The following is a 22,307-nucleotide window of genomic DNA, read 5'->3' as shown; positions in this document are numbered from 1 at the left end:
CGAGCTGGATTCTGATGAGAGAATTATATCACATAATAGATCGCGTAGGCTATGTCCCTGGAGACATTATCTTGAAGAGCCATTCATGACAAACTGATGTATTTCAAACCCCACCACAGACAACAATCAGACAGGTTGTGCCAATGGATAAAATACCATGTAAACACTGTAGCCCTATCTGTATGTAAATAAGTGCGAGTAGGCCACTTTTCATTCCACACGGGTTCTTGGTCCTGTTAAGTCCAGCACCTAAAAGCAATCCTATTTAAAAGCAAATGCAGGGAATACGGTGGCCTACAGAGCACGCTGCGATGACTGGATTAAGGGCAGACTCCTTGAAGCATAATCACAGCAATATGAAAGAATGAGTCCAAGCTCACAATTCTGATGACGCTAAAACAGACCATAAACCCAAAGGATTCCACAATAAAGGGCCGCGCGCGCCTGCAATTAGTAGCTATCATGCACGCGCAAACAGCATCAAAGCATTGCACACTGCCAACCGCACACAATAGAGGCGTGTGTGCTGGCGTGAGCTGCCAGCTTCCATACTAGTTGTGCACATGACACAATTACATCGATATGCCTTTTCTCAATTTCAGGATAGTAAAGAATATTACCAGTGCGATTGCAAATCTCTCCTCCAGTTCGGCCGGGTCCGGCATGGGCAGTTTAGGGGGTTTGTTGCCCCTCGCCCTGAAATCTGTAAGCTGAGCATCCATACTTTCAGCGTTCCCCATGTTTTTTTTGCTTTTTTTGTCTGATGCCCAGCGACGGTAAAACCGTTCGAAAAACGTATTCAGCTCCAAAATGTAATAAAGCAACCAAAAAAGATAAGCAGGCTTTTATAGGTGACTAGACACACTCTCCATCGATGTAAACACGCAGAGCTCAGTATCAGATGAGAGACTTCGACAATAGCATCCCTACATTGTTAATCCGTATTTGTCGGGCCCTCTGCTCATTTTTTTTGGAGCTGTTGAGCATCGTTCACTCAACGGCAGCGGGTCTGAAGCTGGGCGCATTTATCTGTATCATGCACAATAAATGCACCGCTGGAGGTTTGCGGCATGATAACGCGCATGGCTCGGACTCGGGCAGGCCAGTTAATCCGCGCTGTGTGGATGATAACAGACGGACTTCGACAAAACGCAAACTCCCCCATTCAATCCCCGACACAATGAAGCCTTTCAGCACCAATCCCCCGCTGGGGAGTGCCAAAAAGCCATGCTGAGGAGTCGAGGGGGAGGCAATGTTTTGTTCTGTTGCATGCTGGTAGTTGTAGTTTTGGAAAGCGTTTGAATTGCCATGTATGTACAGCTGTGATATTATGGATTTGTTGTAAAGCTCTAAAATACGACTCAGAAACTAAACGTGTTTTTATTATGTTATGATCCTGTGCATTTTTTTCCATTTATTTTCTATTTTATTTTATTAGCCTACTATTTTTAGGTAAAACTTAAAATAAATATATATGTTTAAAGTCCCTGTTACACATATCTTACATATAGGCTATACTATAGGCATACACTAGTAACAAATTATGCATCATTACAAGCAATTAACTGTAGTACAGTAAGTAAATGCTGTTAAAGCAGTTAACTAATAAGTTGTTAACAGAGTAATATTACTCAGTGCATATTTGTTTAACAAGAGCACCTTAAAATAAAGTGTAACCTATTTTTATTTTACATTTTAGATTCTTCAAAATAGCCTCAATTTCCCTTCATAACAGATTTTCACATCCTTAATGGTAAAGAATGAAAAAAATATATTATAGTATGAATTTGCCTTTTAATTATTGATGTTTTTTTTTATTAACTACTTACTGATTAATTACTAATATGTTTTTGTTTTATAAGTATGTTTCAATATGTAAACAGGTCAATATGTATGCTTTTATAAGTGTACAATATCACCTATATTTGTTTAAATTTTATTTTAAAAGTTAGTTTTCTATTTTTGTTATCAGTCATGTACTTATGTTAAAGTTTACACCATTATTTTAATGTGGTGTTATTTTAATCACCATATGACCTTCCATTGTATCACCTATGTGATTTTATGGTAACAAACTGATTTTAATAGCTTAAATAATTTGGTATATTTATCTATATAATATACCGTTTATTGAAGTAAATTGCCTCTGTCGTCATCTGTTTTTTTCCCTCTAAAGTCCTGAAGGAATCCTGATTCCTCTCCAATAATTATGTTCATTAAAAACCAGAAGTATGGACACCCCCTCATAATTAATGGGTTTAACATTAAAAATTCCAGTGAAGACAAATTGTGGCAACAATTTTGGGAGGGAATTGAGGGATGTGTCATACAATGGATATTTCCTAACACACTAACCCACGATTTCGCAGAAAAGGCTTAAACTAGTCCCAGACTAAAATGCATGTTTGAGCTGTTATGATATCTTAAAATATGTCAGTGCCATTGTTTTGTCTCAAGATGCACACCAGTAATGTTTATTTTCAAAGGAACGTTTATAAAAGCTAATTAAATGTCCTTATTGAACTAAGGCCTACTAGCTTAATCTAAGCCCTGTCTGTGAAACCAGGCCTTTAGTTGCTCTAAAGCACAAACATAATATTATCATGTTATAGCTAACATATTAGTCTTTTAACGGTAGCAAGTTTTACATGGTTTATTGTTGGACCATGCTGATCCTTCATTTACAAGCTGATGATACAGTAGATGACCTGGACTATGATTTGAGCCAAGACTGTCCTAGAACTTGATCAAGAAACTACTTATACAGATAATAGACCACCTTGGAAAATAAATAGCAAAACTCCAGCAAATTGCTATAAATAAATATGCAAAAAAAAGTTAATGTGACAACCAGTGTCTAACTTTAAGGTACACTATGAAACTTTTGGCCCTCTAGCGGTTGAAAAATTAAACTGGATGCTTTTAGTGGACTGTGCGGATGAATATGATCCTTCACAATATAGATAATGCTTTACAATGAGCAATATATCTCTGCAATAAAACACCTTACCAGTTAAGTAAAAATAAAAATGGCATCTCTGCGTTGCTTTTACAACATTTCAAATCATAAAGTTCACGTCATCTGTGAAAAGCCAAGCCTATGTTGATTCTTGTTTTATTACGAGCTCTGTCGCATTCTCTTTCTGCCAGCAGACTCTCCTATGTTCGGCATTTTTAAAAAGAAAAAAGAAAAGGTGATTCCCCGGATGCTGGAGATTTAGCGTGCTCCATGTCATTCTCGCACGTTGTAACAACAAACCAATGTCACTCTCACTCCATACACACGTCAAAGTAGCCAGAGCAACTTTTCTCTATTGATATGACGAGACATGCACGGGCCAGTGACGTATCTACACGGTCACCGTGATTTTGCCAAGTAAGACATGATCCTGGATCAACATATTTTGTTGATCCTGGAATAACATTTCTGTCCCAAAATTGTGCCCTTACCCTATCCTTACCCCTAAACCTAACCCTACCCATAACTTTTCCCTAAAATCAGAGGGAAATGATAGTTGAATGACACTGATGCTGAAGGCACCTCACCCTGGTTCTAAGCCTAAACTTGTCATAAACTGTAAACTTGTCCCTCAAATCTGATTGGTTGATTGGAAAGTTGTTCCAGGATCAACAAAGATGTTGATCCAGGAACATAATGGTACTTGGTGAAATCACGTTCACCGTATGTAGGCAACGTCCTGTGAAAACCACCCTGACAGATCTCAAATATAAACACTTATAATAGGTTTACCATAGTGAATCAGGGTAAGAAAAAAATACAATTTGGAAGAAGGATTAATGATGTATTAAACTTGAGTTAATTTTGAACAAATTTTTTTACATAGTGTACCAAATACTTGTGCCGTGCTTTGAACAGCCTGTATAGAAATTGCAGCATTCCACGTCATTAAACCAGTATTACGTAACTAATTCTGACAAACAAACAAATATGAATGTCACAAAAGCACAGAAGGGAAACACTTTATTATGACCAGTGTTCAGATAATCACTGCCAGTTATGCTGAATAAACCTAAACTAACATACCTAAAATAATTATAACTCAGCACTTAGATTTGTTTCAAGTTATGATATGCTACTTCTGATGTGATGGGAAATTTAAAGCATTATATTTTCAGTGAAAATAGAAAAAGGAGAGTCTTAATTCTATGATTAATTCATTCTCAGAGAATAGTGCAGACACTCAAAGGCAGCAGAAGCCTGTACAGGGTCATAAATATGTAATGAAGCTTTGTATTGCAGGTTGCAGCACAAAATTCACCTCATTGTTCTGTCATGCAAGTGAATTAGCTAAAAACTGCTAAATAAACTCAAAGTGGAAACAGCACAGACAGTCCTTTGTATTTGAGGAGTCTAATGCTAGTCACTTCCTTCTATCAACTACAGTTTCTAAATGATTGACTACATTAAATCATTTAGAAACAATAATTCTTATAACTATTAAATAAAACAAAGTAATATAATCATTAGAAAAATGCCAAAAATAAAAATGTTAATATCTTCATACAGTAAGGTCTCCAACAGGATTTAAATTGTCTTCATATTGATATTGACACCATATAGACTAGATAAGTGTTATTTTAAAAGCACAGTCGTGTTTTTGCCACTAGATTGCACTGCAGTGCAGACTTAAAATGTGCACACAGTTGTATACTGACTCACAAAAAATTACTGACATAGAAGATATCAATGTAATGTGATCAGTCTGATAAAACAAGCAGGGTTTTTTGTCCAGGTGTCCCAACATCAAAGGGTTGCTATATGGTTGTCATATCTAATTTTGCAGTCCCTTTTGGTAAAACAGTTGGGATCATTTTCTGGACAGAAAAGGCACAAGCAGGAATGTCTTTGATCTCGGCAAACAGTTTTACTCAAAAACAGTTTCGCTTTTTCAAACTATTCTAGGCAGTAAGAAGAAACATGAAGATGGTGTAAAAAAGAAGAATTGAAATTGTATAATGTTTAAGATATTCATAGTTTCTGGGGTATTAAGCCACTCTCCTCCTCTTTCTCACACCGTCCATCATTATACACTTCTGTTTCCATGTTTATTCAATCCTCCTCTCCTTCACCGTCTCCGTCTCCTTCCTCCTCCTGCATAAACTCCACCAACAGTTCAGCGGTGCAGGTAGCTTCTCCCAGGCTGTTGACGGCTTTGCAGGTGTACTTGGCATCGTCATCGGGGCAAACCTCTGAGATCACCAGGCTACAGTGGCCGTCCTCTTCATAGTCGATCTGGAAGTGACGCGTCTCCTTGATAGGCTGGTCATCCTTGTACCACACTATCTCGGGGTCTGGGTACCCTTTGAGTTCAGAAAATACAGTAAATCAACATTAAAATCATAAAAATGCTATCAAAGCCTTTGGCCTACCAATGGCATTGGTGGCCTTTGCAATTTGGAGGCCCGTTTTAAAGAAACAGTTGAAGGATCCATATGAGAAAAAAAGACAGACAAGCATGTCATGCAGTGCAACTGCAATTACTTTATTATCTATTATTATCTTCAACAATGCTATCTCATATGTGAACCTGGACCACAAAACCAGTCACATGGGTCACTTTTCCTAAATTGATTTATACATCGTATGAAAGCCGAATAAATAAGCTTTCCATTGATGTATGGTTTGTTAGGATAGGACAATATTTGGCTGAGATACAACTATTTGAAAATCTGGAATCTGAGGGTGCAAAAAAATTGAGAAAATCTCCTTTAAAGTTGTCAAATTATGTTCGCGATCGTGCTGCATTCACTCACAAAAATACATGTTTTATATATTTACGGTAGGAAATGTACAAAATATCTTCATGGAACATGATCTTTACTTAATAGCCTAATGATTTTTGGCATAAAAGAAAAAGCGATAATTTTGACCCATACAATGTATTGTTGGCTATTGCCACTAATATACCTGTGCGACATGTGACTGGTTTTGTGATCCAGGGTCACATATTTCACTCGTAATAGTCTTCTTATAAACGCATTCTGTCTACCACTATCTACGCATTCCATCTTTTTGACCATAATGACATGAAAGGAAACACCACTGTGTTGCTCGGAGACGCTCAATGGCTCTGTTGTGGATTTGTTTGGAATTATTCTCATAGGCGAAATAGAGCAAAAACAATATTCTGAGTCTAAAATGTAAGTCATCTAATATTATCTTCTTGTTTATTGAACTTTTATATAGACCTTATGCGCCAGAGAAATGAGGGCACCACCATCTTCAGAATAGCCTATTGTCTTTTAACTTCTGTATATTTAACGCTCTGTATATTTCTATGGCATTGTTGTTCAGGAGTAATAAGCTTTTGAAGTGGATTTACTTAATGTAAAGTTAACGAAAGTTATCATGAGGACTGTAATGTTTAAAGCAGATGTCTTAACAAATGTCAGTCGACCGGGAATATTTTAAAACGAGCCGTTCATTAATAAATACGCAGAATCGCTGTGAAAATACAGACCGGAAGTCAAAAGACAACGAGCGCAGCGCAGCACTGAAAAGGGGCGGGGCTACATAAGGTCTATAAAATCAATATGACATTTGCAAACGTACTGATATCTGGGAAAACAGCACTCTTGCTTATATGATATTGCTGAACTAGCTATATTCTTTATAAATATTAAAAACAAGAATTTATGTACTCAAGAATGGCATGATGGCAGGGGACAAGGCTCTTTTTCACGCACAGGATGAGGCCCCTTCTTTTGCAAGGCCCGTTTTAAGTGAAACATAGCAAAGGCCGCTACTGCGTAATGGAGCATTTAAATATCAATATATGGAGTGGTGTAAATGCTATGAATCATACCCAACTCTGATTTGTTAATTTTCTGACTGATTATGATCATGTCTCCACCCACATCTACAAGCTTTCTCATTGTTTGTTTTCTTTTTAACTTCGTCATATTAAAGGGAGAGCGGAAGGTAAAAAGAATCCTGACAATATTGATGATTAGGAAATGGTAAGGTAGAGAAAGGGATATGACTATAATATATAACTATTTTCATTTTAGAGACCCTAAAACAGATTAAAATAGGTAAAAAAATATACAAAATAGTGAATAAAAGACTTAAAAAACCCTGCTCAAACCAAATGGTTAATATTCCTTTGGAATTTAAACGCAATAGAGACTAATGATCATAACTGATAATGTTAGCACATACAAAAAAAGTTAGCACAAAATAAAGAAATTGCTGCAGCCCCTAAAATGTTTAGACACTGGAAAGGCATTTCTTCTTCTTCGGCATTTGACCAAAACATTAAGATTTACCTTATATGGATATCTCTAAGGACCAAATCATAACGGATATTAGGACGATTTCAGAAGGATCATGTGACACTGAAGACTAGAGTTATGGTTTGTGAAAATTCAGCTTTGCCATCACAGGAATAAATTACATTTTAAAATATATAATAGAAAACAGTTATTTTAAATTGTAATAATATTTGACAATATTAAGGGTGAAGGGCAAAATAATTATAACTCAGCACTAAAAGCACAATAGCATTTGAGGTCAAAGGTCATTACCCTCAATCTTGCAGTCAAAGCGGGCGGCACTGCCTTCCACCACTTCCACATCCTGAATGACAGAGGAGAAGGTGGGAGCCTCTGGTGTGCGGTTTTCATCCTCCACACTCTCAAAGAATGGTGCAGGAGGCTCTTCTAAACACACAGGTTTTTATTACATTTATATGCAAACAATATTTTTTTTACATATATGTCACTTAATATGCAATAGAGCGCAACAGTCGGGTTCCGGAAGTAAAAACTCCATTCAGTTTCTCCAGAGAGAAATAGATTTTTAATGATTACTTGTAAAACTTTTAAAGACAACCTTACTGTGAGTTATGAGGTTGTGAATCGATGGTATTTGCCTCTGTTAAAGATGTCAGCCCACATTATTTCAGCTTAGTTTTATAATACTGTGTTTAGCAGCAGAATTTGTGGTGAAAAACTACATTACTCATGATGCTGTAAAGAAAATTCCACCAAATAGACAGTTGAAACATCTGTATAATGACATATATATATAGGCCTATATAAATATATATATATATATATATATATAAATCATGATTAAAACAAGCAAAATGTGCTGAAAGATCTTGTTAGCTCCGCCCTCTCCCATGAAGCACCCATGCAATCAAGTCAGTCTCCCTATGCTCTCAAAATACTTAAATATTTGAATATATATACACATTTTATATATAATCAACATTTTTAAATGAGTAGTTTTATATTACTCCATTGTTTTTAATTTGATTATGCTGTTTGCCGTGCTTCATGGGATTGTAGTTCTTTCTCTCACTAAAGACTTTCAGTATACAGTTATACCTTAGTTTTTTTATCTGATTTTCAAATACTTTTTGCTTCAAATCAAAGTTTAGAATGTTATGATTCACCTCGTAGCTGGTTGGCTTGGTGCATGGCTTATAACACCATGGCTCTTTTGAAATCCCTATGGGAGAAATGAATGGAAAAAATACTTCCGGAACAAGCGCTGCTGAAAAAGTGGGCGGTCACTGTTGCACTCAAGCCTATATGCTGCAACTATGTGAAAATTGGTTGCTGAGCCAGTACCGTCAGTCGGAGAGCTTTTCTTTGGTCCGATGCCTCCTAACATTCCCATAGAGCTGAACCTAGAGATAGCTCGCACTGCATTCCCTGTTTTCTGCACAGACACACACAAACATAATATCTAAACTCTGCCACATCCACCAAGCCTTTCCTTTGAATCTTATTATTTGTTCAACGAATAAATCAAAATAAAAGACAGTGCTCTGACCTGCCAGCGGCGTCTCAGGATGTACTTTTTCATCCTCTCTTTGGACAGCTGTTTAGCCTCCATATTTCTGGTGTCCTGTTTGAGCCAGGAGTGCTCAAAACACTGAGCGCAGGTCAGCCTGGCCCTACAGTGTGGCATTTAACGGGTCTCAGAATTCAGATCAAATGCTCTTCTCAATATTCAGCGTGTACTAATACATTTGAGTGATAATTAACTTTGACAATTACACCAATCATTTACAACAATGTAGATTTTACTGGGCCAAGAGCTCAAGATGTGTCATTCAAGGAATGCGCTTCCTGTGCATCTACAGAGTGCTCTAAAAAGGCATTTGATTAACTTGGAACAATGTTGGAATTTCAATAAAAGTGATCTTTCTTCAACAGTGTCTTCTGTTAAGCTTTCATCTTACCTCATGTCCTTTTTTAGGAGACTGCTGATGAAGTCTTTGGCCTGATCTGAAATCTCATCAAATGCCTCATCCTCAAAATCCCAGGTGGCTGAGGTGACATTGGCAAGGGTTTCATTGTCATTATCTCCCATGAATGGTGAGAGACCACTGACACTGAGGGTAAACAAGAGGAAGGGTATATCAGGCAATAATCTTTGATTCTCTTACAGCATTTTCAACCAAAATGTGATATAAGGTACAAGAGGACTAAAAGCATTTTCTGAAAGATCATGTGACACTGAATGATGCAGAAATGTCAGCTTTGCCATCACAGGAAGAAATTACATTTTTAAATATATTAAAATAGAAAACAGTTTTTTAAATCGTAATAATATTTTACTGTATTTTTTTATCAGATAAATGCAGCCTTGGTGAGCATATTATGAGACTTATTTTAAAAACATTAAAAAAATTCAGACCAAGACCAAATTGTTGAATGGTATATTCCTTTTTAAGGAATTTCCTTTTTTGGTGTAACATATTCAATGAAGTTTGTATTTTGTAAAAAGAAATGCCAAAGTCATATAGTTTAGAGCCAATAATATAGTGGATATAGTTTATAAGCAATATTTATAGATATAGAGGCAATATTTCATAGGTGGGGACTTCTTTTCACTTTTTCAACTGATGAAAAATGATTTAATCACCTTCAATAAAACTGAACATCGACAAAAAACAAGTCCATACTATTATCTTAAAAATATTTGATAGGTTCAGGCATTCTCATTTACAACATTTAAATTTTTTTTTACATTTTTAATCAAATTACTTTAAATGAGATATGCAATGCCTTTATGAATCAGGACAATTATTGTAGCAAAAAATTGGTGTTTACGAAAGTATTGAGGTAGTTTTTTTAGAGGCACACTATGCAAGATTTGTACCTTAATATAACAGCTTAGAAATCATTTTGATGGTAAACAAACCATGGCAAAACCAGCAATGCGCGTTTGGGTGTTTGGTGTTTTAAGCCCCCAACGGCGCCTTCCAGGCAGCGAGGGGATGGGTAGGTTTAAGGTTGAGGTTAGGGTTAGCTGCCTGGAAGGAGCCATTGGGGGCTAGTTTGAGAGGTGGCGCCCCGCCAAATCTCGCGAGAATCACGACTTGCTTTACGGCACGACGTCACTTACATCAACAACATATGAAGTAGCCTCTATGGAAGACACTAGCACGCATTTCAGACGTGAATCATGGCAGAGTCGACGAAGAAACCGAAGAAAGTGCGGTTGGAAGAGTGCAGAGACGGCTCTGCGTGAGTGGTATTTACAACAGTAACGTTAAATACAAGTACTCCACAGCGACTCTAGGGGTCGCTGTTTGAGAAAAACCGAAACTGCATAGTGTGCCTTTAATTATTGCAATTTAGTGTTTTGGATTTTTTTTTAAATCAAAAACTGCCTTTTACGACCGGGGCCATTAGCCCCGATAAAAGTAACTGACACAAGTCAGTTTAAATATTTATACTCTAGCTCCAAAGTATTAAAATTGTGTTTATATGATCAATTGAAAAAGCAAACTTGGAACGCGAGTTGTCCAAAAACGTATAATGGCCTTAAAAGGAAATGTTTCCAGTCTTCAGCATTGATTACTTTGTCTTTACGTGCTACGGTTGTTAGTGACGGTTGGATGAGCTGAGATTTGTCACTCACAGAATGTAACAGATGACGCCAATACTCCACATGTCTGTTGGGTAGCTGATAGCCTCATAGTTGATCACCTCAGGAGCTACAAACTCAGGAGTTCCAAACAGTACCTTCAGAGAGCCAGAATCCTCTGAAAACAACAACAAAATCTCAACTCTGTCAAACAAAAACAGACTCTGTGCTTGTATCTACAGTTGTTTACACTTGTTTACCTAGCCTTCGAGCGAGTCCAAAGTCAATAAGTTTGATCTTGCTTCCCGTCTTGTTGATGCACATTATGTTCTCAGGTTTGAGATCCAGGTGGACAATGCCCTGCTTGTGGATAAACTGCACTCCATCAATGATCTGCAGCATGTACTTGATCACCTCTCGCTCAGTCAGCTCGAAATCCTCATCGACGATTCGCTCAAACAACTCACCTCCAGAGATCCTGCAGCCAATGGGGGACCACAATGACAACATCGTTTAGTGACGCTATAACCAATCACTGTCGGACTGCAGACTCACTGCATTAGAACTGTTTATGCACATTCCACTTAACAACCATATGAACAGTGTCTGAGCCTGCGGTGCTAAATAGTTCTCTTACAGGGAGATTTAAATCTGGCCTATTTTCCATCATGGCTGCCAAGCTAAGAAAGAGAGCATCCATGCTTTCTCCTCCCCACCTCGCTGTTTCTCCATCTCACTATATAAGGACATATGACACACACTTCTTCAATCACGGGGTGCTGGATTTTACATTCCACCTTCTCCATAAAAAGCTAAACTGGTGGAATGAAAAAACAACTACCAAACATCACAGCTTGTTCAAAGACACCAGGGAACACATAGGTTCACCAAAGTGACCTAACGTAATCATCGGCCCCAACATGGAACATGTTTTTATTTAGTCAACCTGTGTTATGATACCCTGCTGAAAAATCCAGCATAAACCAGCTTGAATTCCATGTTGGTCCAGGCTGGTTTATGCTTGTTAGAGCTGATATAGTGCTGCTATGACTGGTGGACCAGGTATAGTCATGCTGTTCTCAAGCAAAACTGAGCTGGTGTAGCTGGTCCACCAGCAGGGTAGCCTACTTGGATGGCAAACAATAGTTTAGGGACTCACATCTCCAAGACCATGACCAAGTCAGACTTTCCCTCAAAGGCGTCCACACACTGCACCAGTTTGGGGTGGTGGAGGCTGTTCATGACACCAATCTCTTGCCTCACGTTCTCCTTGTCCTTTTGTGAGAATGCCTTGATGAACTTCCCTGCCCATACCTTCTTGGAGGACTTCTCCACTAATTTGAAGACTTGACCAAATTTACCCCTTGTAGAGACAAAATAAAGACCATGAGAATTGGAAAAGGGAGAAAAGAGAGAAAAGAGAAGAAAACTCTGGTAAATCTAAAATAGATATAACAGATGCATCTCTTACGTTCCTAAGCGGTCCTCTATATCATAGAAGTCCTTAACGCTACAGTCTTTCTTAATGACCACATCTCTGTATTCTGGTTCTTTCTCCTCATCTGTGAAATGAACAGGATATGTATCAGATTGACCATGTGGGAGTCATGTGAGTAAACTTTGGATTCAGAAGGGGTGGATAATTGCTTGAACTTCATACCATCATCAGACACAGTGGCTCCAACTTCCCCCTCTTCCTTTTTCTCTGGAGAAGAATAGGAATGTTTTAAATCTTTATAGTGTTTTAAGTAGTGCATCAGATCATCACATTTATACTTTGGAGTTCAATAGCCTGAGACCAAACTGAATATCGTTTTTTCAATCTAAACCTTGACAAAAATCGAACATTTAGACTTTGAAAAAATGTAAACAATAATATCTTACATCTATATAATAGACCTAATATAAATTAATTTGCTTCAATTGACATACACAAGATGCTCTCTACATTCTCACATCATGCTAAATAATGTGATCATTGAACATGTGGAGTTCATGTTCATGCTATTGCCATTAAAGCAAGAGAAATTTTGAAATTCATGTACATTTCTCAACTTTTCATTGAAATTGTTATGATGATAATATGATTTGTCATGAAAACGTTTGTATTAAAAAGAAAAGATTGCAAAATAAAGGCCTTTTCTCTAGTGGCTTCAGATTTTTGGAGCCCACTGATTCTTTCTCGATCAATAGAAACAGAACGTATCTCATGATTAAGCAGATGCTCATTCTCACCTGTTATCTCCTCCACTCCCACTTTAATGGGCTCAGATTCTGCACTGGGCTCTCCAACTCCATACACATTAACAGCTCGAACACGGAACTTATACTGACGATCGCCGAGAAGGTTCTGGACATGGTATGAGGTGCTGTTACAAGAGGTCAGGTCCTTCCATGTGTTGTCCATGGAGTTCCATATCTCCAGGTTGTATGACTGGACGATGCTGCCCCCATCATAAGTGGGGCCGTACCAGGAGAGGGTGAGTGAAGACATGCGGATGTCGGAAGCAGCAGGGATGCCGGCTGGGGGATCTGGCTTATCTGGGACACAGATTTACATTGGAGAGGTCAGCAATAGTAAGAAAGCTTTGCATATAGAATTATAGGGACTATAATTACTACTAGTACTACTACACATCTTCAACAATATTATTGATCTGCCTGCATTGATACCATTGTATGAGAACTGAACTGAGCTGGAGCTCTGATAAATGAACTAAACTTTTTTAAAGAAATGAATTAACACTGAACTTACTTGAGCTGGACTATGACAATATTTTCTTCTAGAGTTGCTGTACAGCCAAAACAAACTTTGTTGCATTATTTTCCTGTTATCTCTGTAAAGCTGCTTTGAAACAATCTGTATTGTAAAAAGCTTTATATAAATAAAGGTGACTTGACTTGTCCAGTAAATGTGTTTTATGTCAATATGTTCTATCAAAATGCTAATGAACTGATACTGCTGATATTGATTGGAGACAGCCACAAATGAATATTTTTAGATTTTTTTCAGAGGGATTCTATAAATAAGTAATTGACTGAACCCGAAATAACATGCACACACGTACACACACCCTTACACTAACCCTACCCCTAAACCTACCCATCACAAAAAAAAATTCAGCATTTTTACATTTTCAAAAAACATCCCCTAGTATGATTTATAAGCTGTTTTCCTCATGGGGACAAAAAAATTCCCCACAGGGACAAGGATTTCGGATATTGCCATCTCTGTGGAGACATTTTGTCACAAACACATGCACGCACACACACACACACACACACACACACACACACACACACACACGCACGCGCACACACATAGTGATGTGATAGTCAATCATAATCCCATCTGCTTCCTTCCCTTCTCTCATTATGTGTTACATCCTGTTTTTGTTTACTCCCATACCTACGATGGTGAGATTGAGTGAGGCCTGCTTGGTGCCAAATTTATTCTGCAGTTCTAGAGTGTAGCAGCCACAGTGATCCTGGTCGCTCGCTGTGATTGTCAGCTGACTGCTGTTCTCTCTGGTCTCTATGGAAATGCCCCCACTTCCTGGCTGGATCTAAACAAGAGAAGATTAGATCATGTATCCTAGTATGTATTATAGGCCTTCATTTTCAAATTAATTTGACCGCATTTTATATTAAAATTGATGTTTGTTCGCTGCTTAGATTCTTTTACCACTTTTATATCAAACTGATGCACCATTTCAAGTCATCAATGCAAAAATGCAACTAAATTAAAAGCCATGAAATGTATTTACTTAAAAATAAACAATTCAATATATACTTTTGATATATTACTATTAATAAAATGAATAAAGTAGATATTTACAACTAACCCCTGGTTTCACAGACAAGGCTTAATCTAGTCCCAGACTAAAATGCATGGGTGAGTTATTTTAACTGAAAGCAACTTGCACTGATATATCTTAAATTTTGTCAGTCACTGCCATTGTTTTGTCTTAAGATGCACACCAGAATTTTATTTATTTATTTCTAAAGCATGTTTATAAAAGCTATAAATGCCCTTATTTAACTAAGGCCTAATCCTGGCTTAATCTTAGTCCTGTCTGCAAAACCAGGCCTAAATGTAATATTTATTTGAATATCAATTAATCAAACTACAGTACTTTGTGTCACTACTTTACATCAATTCAGTTAACAATGACTGTAAACCAATACCGATCCCCATAAAAAATGGTATTGGGATCTGTAACGGTCGATCAAGATGTTAAGAAATCAGTGATTGATTTTGGCTTTAAAAATCCTGATCAGAGCATTGTGTTCTGCTCCAAAATGTTTTTTTTTTTGTTTTTTTTTATGGGTATTTACAATTTGTGCTGTCATTTTTAGCTAAAAGAGATGCTCATGTGGGAAATTATTTATTTCGTTTTTCAGGGTTTGGGCCGCGGTGCCGTCCAAAAATCACAATAAAATGGGGACTTTGTTTCAAAATGTTAGGGAACCACGGATTTGTCATGTTACAAACTCTCTGTCCTTCTCCAACTCTTCCTACCGGCTTTTTAAATTTGAGCCAGGTGCAAGTTATTGGTGCCGACCCTCCAAAGTTGCCCAACAGCTCCACCTTTTCTCCTGCCCTGATCTTCCGATCTCCAGAGAACTGCAGAAACTGAGGCGGAGAACCTGCATGGCATCATAGGCGAACACAAATTCACTTTCAACACTCTCATGGTAAATTGTTATTCTGTATTTTCTCTCTCTGCCTGTCTACTGTCAGAATTTTTCAACACAGTATACATGGCCTTTAAATATTCCTCAGATTAGGATGCTTATGTAAGTTTTAGTGGGAATATATTCTTACCCTGTTTGGCGGGAGCTGGTTTCTTCTTTATTCTGGCTTCATCTGCAAAAGATATAGAGCATGTATTGATGTAAGATAGATAAACAGTATATACTGTATATATTTAGAGAGACATATTTACATAATTATTGAAACAAACATTTGATAGTGAAAATTCTGTAACTGTTTACTCATCCTCATGCCGGTCCAAACCTGTATGACTGTTCTGAAGAATGTCGATATAACCAAACAGTTTTGGTTACCATTGCCTTTATGGATAAAAAAAATGCAGAGACTTCTCTCCTAATATCTTCTGTTTTGGTTCCACAGAAGAAAGAAAGTCATACAGTTTTGGAACGACGTGAGGGTGAATGAATGATGACAGAATTTTCATTTTTGGGCGAACTGTCCATTTAAGGGGAGGTAACTAACATACTAACTACAAGCATAAATAATGATTTGTTAAGTAACAACCTTTTGACAGAAGGGTCTGAACATGACCAACCAAAAGGAAAACAAATTTCTGTGGAGTCTGTATTGCTTTTGTTATTGGTCTAATACAAATATTAGCATATTTTGAAAAAAAATTGAAAATAAAATGGGTGAAGTCACAATACATCATATTTGTTTTATGTAATACCACAAAGTTTGATTGCAGGGAAATGTAATTTTCTATTGCTCCCCTTAAAATGGATAAATGACTTACTCTCCATTCAGTAGCATTAAACAATCCACTAATCAATCATGTTGACATTACTGACATATTGCACCGTGCAAAAGGAAATGACTAGTCAATATTCATTTGTGTGCATCTGAGAATTGACAGGAGTTCTAAGGAAACTGCCACTCCTGATCAGCATCCAGGGAAAGAGTGTCTGTGTGGACACTGTCTTGCTGGAATTCCCCTTATATGGGCATGCTAAATATAGGGTCTCCAAGATCCAGGAAGCAGTGTCTCTCTCTCTCTCTCCACTATTTATTTAAGGTTTGATCGCCGTCAAGAAACAATGCAACATGTAAACCCCACTAATACTCCAGCAAAGTCCAAACAGAGAGAGAGAGTGGGAGAGGGGGAGAACAGGGGTGAGGAAGACAAAGAGGACAGTCAGATCTTAATGTGTTTCAGCTCACAGAAGTCTACCATTTTAGGCCTTCTCTTCTGTCTCCTATCTTTCATTACCTCTCTTATGCTTGGACACACCTGAGTTTTTTCCACAAGCACTGAATATGTACTCTCAGCTGCCTGTCCTGGTATTTGCCTGTTACATGCTTTTTGTTCCCTAAATTGTAAATCACTTTGACATTGTTTGTTAAGAACATAACTGTTCATAGCTACTTATGTCTTAAAGGCTGCTATGCTTATGAAATACTAGAAGAACAAATGCAGCACTAAATATGTTTCAAAACACTATCGGCTGAGTTTATTTTTTACTCCTCCATAATCACATGGATTAAAACGCAGGATCTAGTGTGACAGTTGTGTTGAAAACTACAGTACAGGCAAACTGTTTGAGTACCACAGATTCAATCTGCCATCAGATACGAAAATCCTCCATGGATAGAGTGTGCGTGATAACCATTGTCCTGGGGTCATCTTCTCAAATTACAAATATTTTTGAAAGGGAAATCTGGACTAAGGTTCATTTCACACAGCGCGGGTTTTCCGAGAATACGGTTGAGGAAATTGACTTTAATGGTGAATTATTGTGGTTTCTGGAAGGTTACTGAAATATTCACTACATACGGTCATCCTCAAGAGGGTCAAAACAAACACAAGGCCTATTTATAGTATGCCAAGACTGGATAATTGTTATTAATGTTTGTTGCAAACAAAAGTTTGAAAAAAAGAAAAAGAAAAACATTCCTATGCAACTATTCAAACCATGCATGAATATTCGTCCGCAACAGCAGATATATATATTTTTTCTATTGATGATTATGTACAGAGGTGTATTACTTTACAGGGATAGTTCACCCCAAAATGATACTGTTTAACCAAACCTGCATGACGTTATTGGAACATTCCTCTGTGGAACATGAAAGAAGATATTTTGAAGAATGTTTGTGAGCAAACAGTTTCAGTTCCCACTGACCTCCATTAAATGGACAAAAAAAAAAAAAAAAAAAAAAATACAATGGAAGTCACTTTGACAATGGGAACCAAAACAGACTTTCGTCAAAATATCTTATGTTCTGCAAAAGAAAGAAATGCATTCAGGTTTGGAACAAGATGCGGTAAATGATGAATTTTCACCCCTCCCCTCTAAATGAAAAGTTCACCCAAATTATCAGTTATCATTGTTTACTCGCTCTCATATTGAAATATGTATAACTTTCTTCAGTGGAACACAAGAGGAGATATTGATAACTGAATGTCCAAGCTGCTCCTTTTCATACACTGATGTGATTGGTGACCATGAATACCTAGAAGTATGTAAATGTATAATGTTTGGAGCTTGAAAATTACTTTTCCCCATCCACTTTAATCATATGGAAGAGGGCAGCGTGAACATTCTTCAAAACGTCTGTTTTTATGTTCCACGGATGTAACGGATGAGCAACTTTTCATTTTTGGATGACCTATCCCTTTAAATAACTAACAGACCAAGTAAACATGCCACAGGTGTCCTTACTCACTTTCTGTTGTGGGAGTTGCAGAAGGGCTCTTCCTGTTCTTCTTATCTGCTGAAGGGTCTGAAGGATCTAGAAGAATGCAACACAACAAATTAATCCTAATTATCAGTTTTGGGAAGAATTTGTTATTGTTGCACCCTCACTCAGTACTATATGTTTCCAAAGACATGGATAAAGAGAAGTCTAAGAGACAAGACACTTACCATCAACAGTGACCATACAGGAACACTCTGCTTTACCACATGCATTCTCTGCTCTGCATGTGTATCGTCCTTCATCCTCTGGTAGAGCCTTGTCAATTGTAAGTGAACACTTTTCACCTGATGGAAAAACAAGAGGTAGAATTGAATGACAAGTGTGTTTTGTAGCTCGTAGAGCTTTACAACTAAATAGTTTTATGACTGAAGTTTTGTTTTCAAGTCAAATTTCTGCAGCAGCATTTTTGGGTGAACTATCCCTAAAAATAAAGTTTATAATATTTTAGGTAACACTTTATTTCGATGGTCCACTTTAGACATTAACTATAAGTAACTTATGCCAACTAACTATAAATAGAGTATGTGTGCTAACTCTTTATTGTGATGGTTCCCCAACAGACATTCTACGGGCTGTAAAAGTCTGTATAAGTCCCTAACTCTAACCTAAGAGTCTACTAATACTCTAATGAGAGTTAGTTGACATGTACAGCAGTTATTTATCGTTATTAAAGTGTCTAAAGTGGACCATCGAAATAAAATGTAACCATATTTGGTATTCCCAAAGACATCTCTTAATAAAGTTCTTACCTTTTTTCTTAAGATTGTTTGACAAAACTTAAGAAGAATTTGAATTCCGGAAAATATTGTTCTTAAAAACCATTGTAAATAAAGCTATGATAACCTCCAACTTATCTTAAAGTGCCAAAGGTAAGATGTTCAATACATTTGTTGGATTGTTATTGTCAAATATAAGGCTTGTAATTTTCTTTTTAAGAAAAAAAAAAGAAAAAGAAAGCAAGAAGTTCTTAAGAAAATATTTGAAAACTTCTTAAAAATTTCTCAAGAATTGCATTAAGGAACTTTCTTTAAAAAAGTGCTTACGGCTCCTGCTTTATAAACAAATTCCACCAGAACAACAGAGAGCTTAAAGTACTGGATAATGCATTAGTGTAGGGGACACCCATCACATCCCTGTTTGATTTAGACCCGGAGGGGATCCTCTATTGCTATTTTCAGAACTTTCTAATTGTGACCAGATGATCATTCTGTCTCATGTCAGTGAAATGGGATAGAGAGACCTTAAACCCTCAGATCGAATAACCTAATGTGAATGAGCTCAAAGAGCCAAGATAACACTCACTGTGTGCTCCAGTTGGCCATGAATCAACCTCAGCTTTAAGATCAAGCCTCTCAGTATGTGATTTACAACAGCTCAGAACACTAAAGTAGGGAATTTAGGAAGAGAGGGTTTAAGCTTCTCCACATCAATAAATACACTCTTTAAAATAAAACATTGATGGTTCCATAAAAAAACCTTTAACATCCACGGAACCTTTCCATTGCAGAAAAGGTTCTTTATATTGAAAAAAAAAAGGTTCTTTAGATTATTCAAATGCTCTTTAGACAAAAGGATTATTTTAAGAACTGTTCAATGAAAGGTTCTTTGGGGAACCCAAAATAGTTCTTCTATGGCATCTCTGTGAAATCCCCCTTTTGGAATCTTTGTTTTTAAAAGTGTAACTCTATACAAACCCAAGGTTACCGCATTATATTGGACTATTAATCAAGACATATAGAACTGTTCAGAAAATATAAGATCAATAGTATTTTTGCATTGTAATTTCTAAATTGTGGTCAAATGTATCAACTTTTATACCTTCCTTTGATAAGATAATGAACTTGGATGGCTTCACCATTTTCCCATCAAGTATCCAGGTTATGACAGCTTGGGGGTCAGAGGTCACCTGACACTCTAACCTCAGCTTCTCTCCATCCACCACAGTGATGTCACTGAGAGTCTGTGTGAAAACAGGCGTCTTTCCAGCATCCTTCTCTCCTCCGTTCACAACTTTTGCCTTTTTATCGTTCGTCTCTTTTATTTGTCCATCATTTGTCTTGTTCTTGGGACTGGCTTTCTCCTTGTTTTCAGTTGTCCCTACATCATTGCTGCTGTTTTTTTTCTCTGTTGTTGCATTTTCCTTTACATTAACCTTTTTATCCGTTTCGCCACCGTTTACGCCATTGACACCACTTTGCTTTTCCTTCTGGGGTGTCTTGAGTGTTGGTTTTGATGAATTCTGTTCGTTTTCCTCAGTCTTCTCTGGTTCTGGTGCTTGCTTTTTGTTCAGGACAGACCTGAAGCCTGAAGGTGCGCTGCTTGGGGGTGGTGTGGCAGCAGGTGCTTTGGATGAACCATCTTTTTTGTTGAGCAATGATCTGAAGTCAACCTTTGTTGGGGTGCTTGTCTTGATCTCAGACCCCGGCTTAGGCCCCGACCGGGGCTTTAGAGCTGCCCTAAAGTCTGTCATCTGTCTTCCTCTGCTAACCTCTAGAAAATAAAACTAATTTAAGAAAGTTCCTTTCGTCAATCCCTCTCTGCTCCTTTGGTAGGAGTTCCTTGCGGTTCCACAAGCTGTAAATGGATATGGGTATCCAACGTTCCTTCAGGATCCCACTGATCCAGTGACTCTGTGGAGGTCCTGCTCTGTCTGTGGCTTCCAGTCACTGTGCAACTCTCTGTTCTCCCCACTCAAACCACTCTTGGGACAACCCCTCTGGACCAGAATGAAAGAGGGAGGAGAGAACAGAGAGCAGAGAAAGGACAGAGGGAAGGAAAGAGATATGTGAGTGTGGGGAGTGTAATAGGATTGTTTAAGAGCTTAGACTCCATTCTATAATAGGTTAATTGGAGACAGGAACACATTTCATATCTGTGTGGCATCAAAGGGGGAAACGCCATTGCCTTATTAGGGAAACACTTCCAGTGCATGGGCACCAACACAGCAGAACAGAGCTAGGAGGTAAACAGATGGCAAGATAGCATCCGAAACTGATTCATTATGTTAAGGACAAAAACACATACAAATCTTCAGTCTATCATCATTACCTGATTTGGAATTACATTCATTAAACAGAACAAACTTGTCCTTGTTGAAAGTTTAATAATGAGAAAAGGAAAAGAATCTCAGGCTCATCCATGTTTTAGACACTGTAACTTTGGTGCTTGGACAGAAACCATAAAAGAAGTATTCTGATTATTACGTGGGTGTTTCTTTGGATGTGCCTAACTTTATGACCTCTCTATAAATGAAGGCCCTCATTGGGCCATTTTGAAGATGCATTTCACCAATCAGAGTTGAGTTGCATGTCTCCAACAGTTTATATTAAAATGTTACATGGGCAGCCTTATATGGATATGAAACTCACTGTTACTCTTCTAATCGTTGTGTGTGTGTGGAAGATGGACACAACATGGGAATGTCTCCTAGATAAAATAGCTTCCTGTGCTGTTTTGCTTCAGTGGTAAGTGAACTTTCCATTGCTGCTGGTTTGAAACAGTCAAACTCACATCTTTAAATTGATCTCCCTTATGTTCTGTGGGAGACTGAGAATCCAATCCTCAATGGCAATACAAGTCTAAGAGATAACCATAATGATGAGATTGGATGTGTTGTCATGAGTCATGATGGATAGAGCATAATCTGACCGAGTGCAACCGCTGACATCTGATAAAAAAAATGTCCCCCATTAGATGTCCACCAAGAGAAACATCTTCAAATAGTACATTTAAAAACAAAGTCTCATTTTGTGTAGGCAAAAAGCTGACACGTTACTATTGTGTGGGTTTTAAACTCTGGTCAGCAAAATCCAGACTCTATTGTTAACAACCAAACAATGGTTCAAGCATACGTCATGAAAAGACCCTCACTTCTGCTTCTTTCCAGGAGTATGTCTTTGGCTTTGCCGCACAACATAATCCAGACTTATTAGGAGCAAACAAAAAGAGTGAGCATCTCATTTCTAACTGCCACCCATT

The 22,307-nt window shown here is 37.6% G+C and overlaps 2 protein-coding genes across 4 annotated transcripts in view; both read right to left on the bottom strand.

Annotated features, from left to right (window-relative positions):
* Window positions 1-1,201, bottom strand: part of fmnl2b (formin-like 2b) — a 28,947-nt gene extending 27,746 nt beyond the window's left edge. For all 3 annotated transcript variants that reach the window (XM_082136720.1, XM_082136722.1, XM_082136721.1), the window contains exon 1: window positions 621-1,201. In XM_082136720.1, coding sequence (XP_081992846.1) covers window positions 621-740 — 120 coding nt within the window. In that variant the 5' untranslated portion in view covers window positions 741-1,201. The remainder of the gene's footprint in view (window positions 1-620) is intronic.
* Window positions 1,202-3,857: 2,656 nt separating this feature from the next.
* Window positions 3,858-21,013, bottom strand: mylkb (myosin light chain kinase b). The gene is made up of 17 exons (XM_082137462.1): window positions 20,148-21,013; window positions 18,497-18,613; window positions 18,297-18,362; window positions 15,681-15,722; window positions 15,375-15,502; window positions 14,262-14,418; window positions 13,088-13,393; window positions 12,513-12,557; window positions 12,324-12,414; window positions 12,012-12,215; window positions 11,113-11,330; window positions 10,907-11,030; window positions 9,219-9,371; window positions 8,807-8,930; window positions 8,602-8,692; window positions 7,549-7,683; window positions 3,858-5,322 (listed from the first exon to the last, which is right to left on the bottom strand). The coding sequence occupies exons 1-17, from the start codon at window positions 20,797-20,799 to the stop codon at window positions 5,072-5,074; spliced, it is 2,904 nt and encodes a 967-aa protein (XP_081993588.1). The 5' UTR covers window positions 20,800-21,013; the 3' UTR covers window positions 3,858-5,071.
* Between the last annotated feature and the right edge of the window lie 1,294 nt (window positions 21,014-22,307).

Source organism: Leuciscus leuciscus (assembly GCF_965113295.1).
Source record: "Leuciscus leuciscus genome assembly, chromosome: 14".
Classification (NCBI taxonomy): domain Eukaryota; kingdom Metazoa; phylum Chordata; class Actinopteri; order Cypriniformes; family Leuciscidae; genus Leuciscus; species Leuciscus leuciscus.
Note: the sequence above shows the minus strand (reverse complement) of the source record. Positions and strands in the feature narration are given on the sequence as shown.

Coding starts and splice junctions, on each gene's coding strand:
- mylkb (XM_082137462.1), bottom strand. CDS start 20,799: ATGACAGACTTTAGGGCAGCTCTAAAGCCCCGGTCGGGGCCTAAGCCG. Junction 15,723..18,296: donor TGCAACTCCCACAACAGAAA/GTGAGTAAGGAC, acceptor TATCTTTTGCAG/ATGAAGCCAGAATAAAGAAG. Junction 12,558..13,087: donor GGGAGTGGAGGAGATAACAG/GTGAGAATGAGC, acceptor ATTCTTCTCCAG/AGAAAAAGGAAGAGGGGGAA.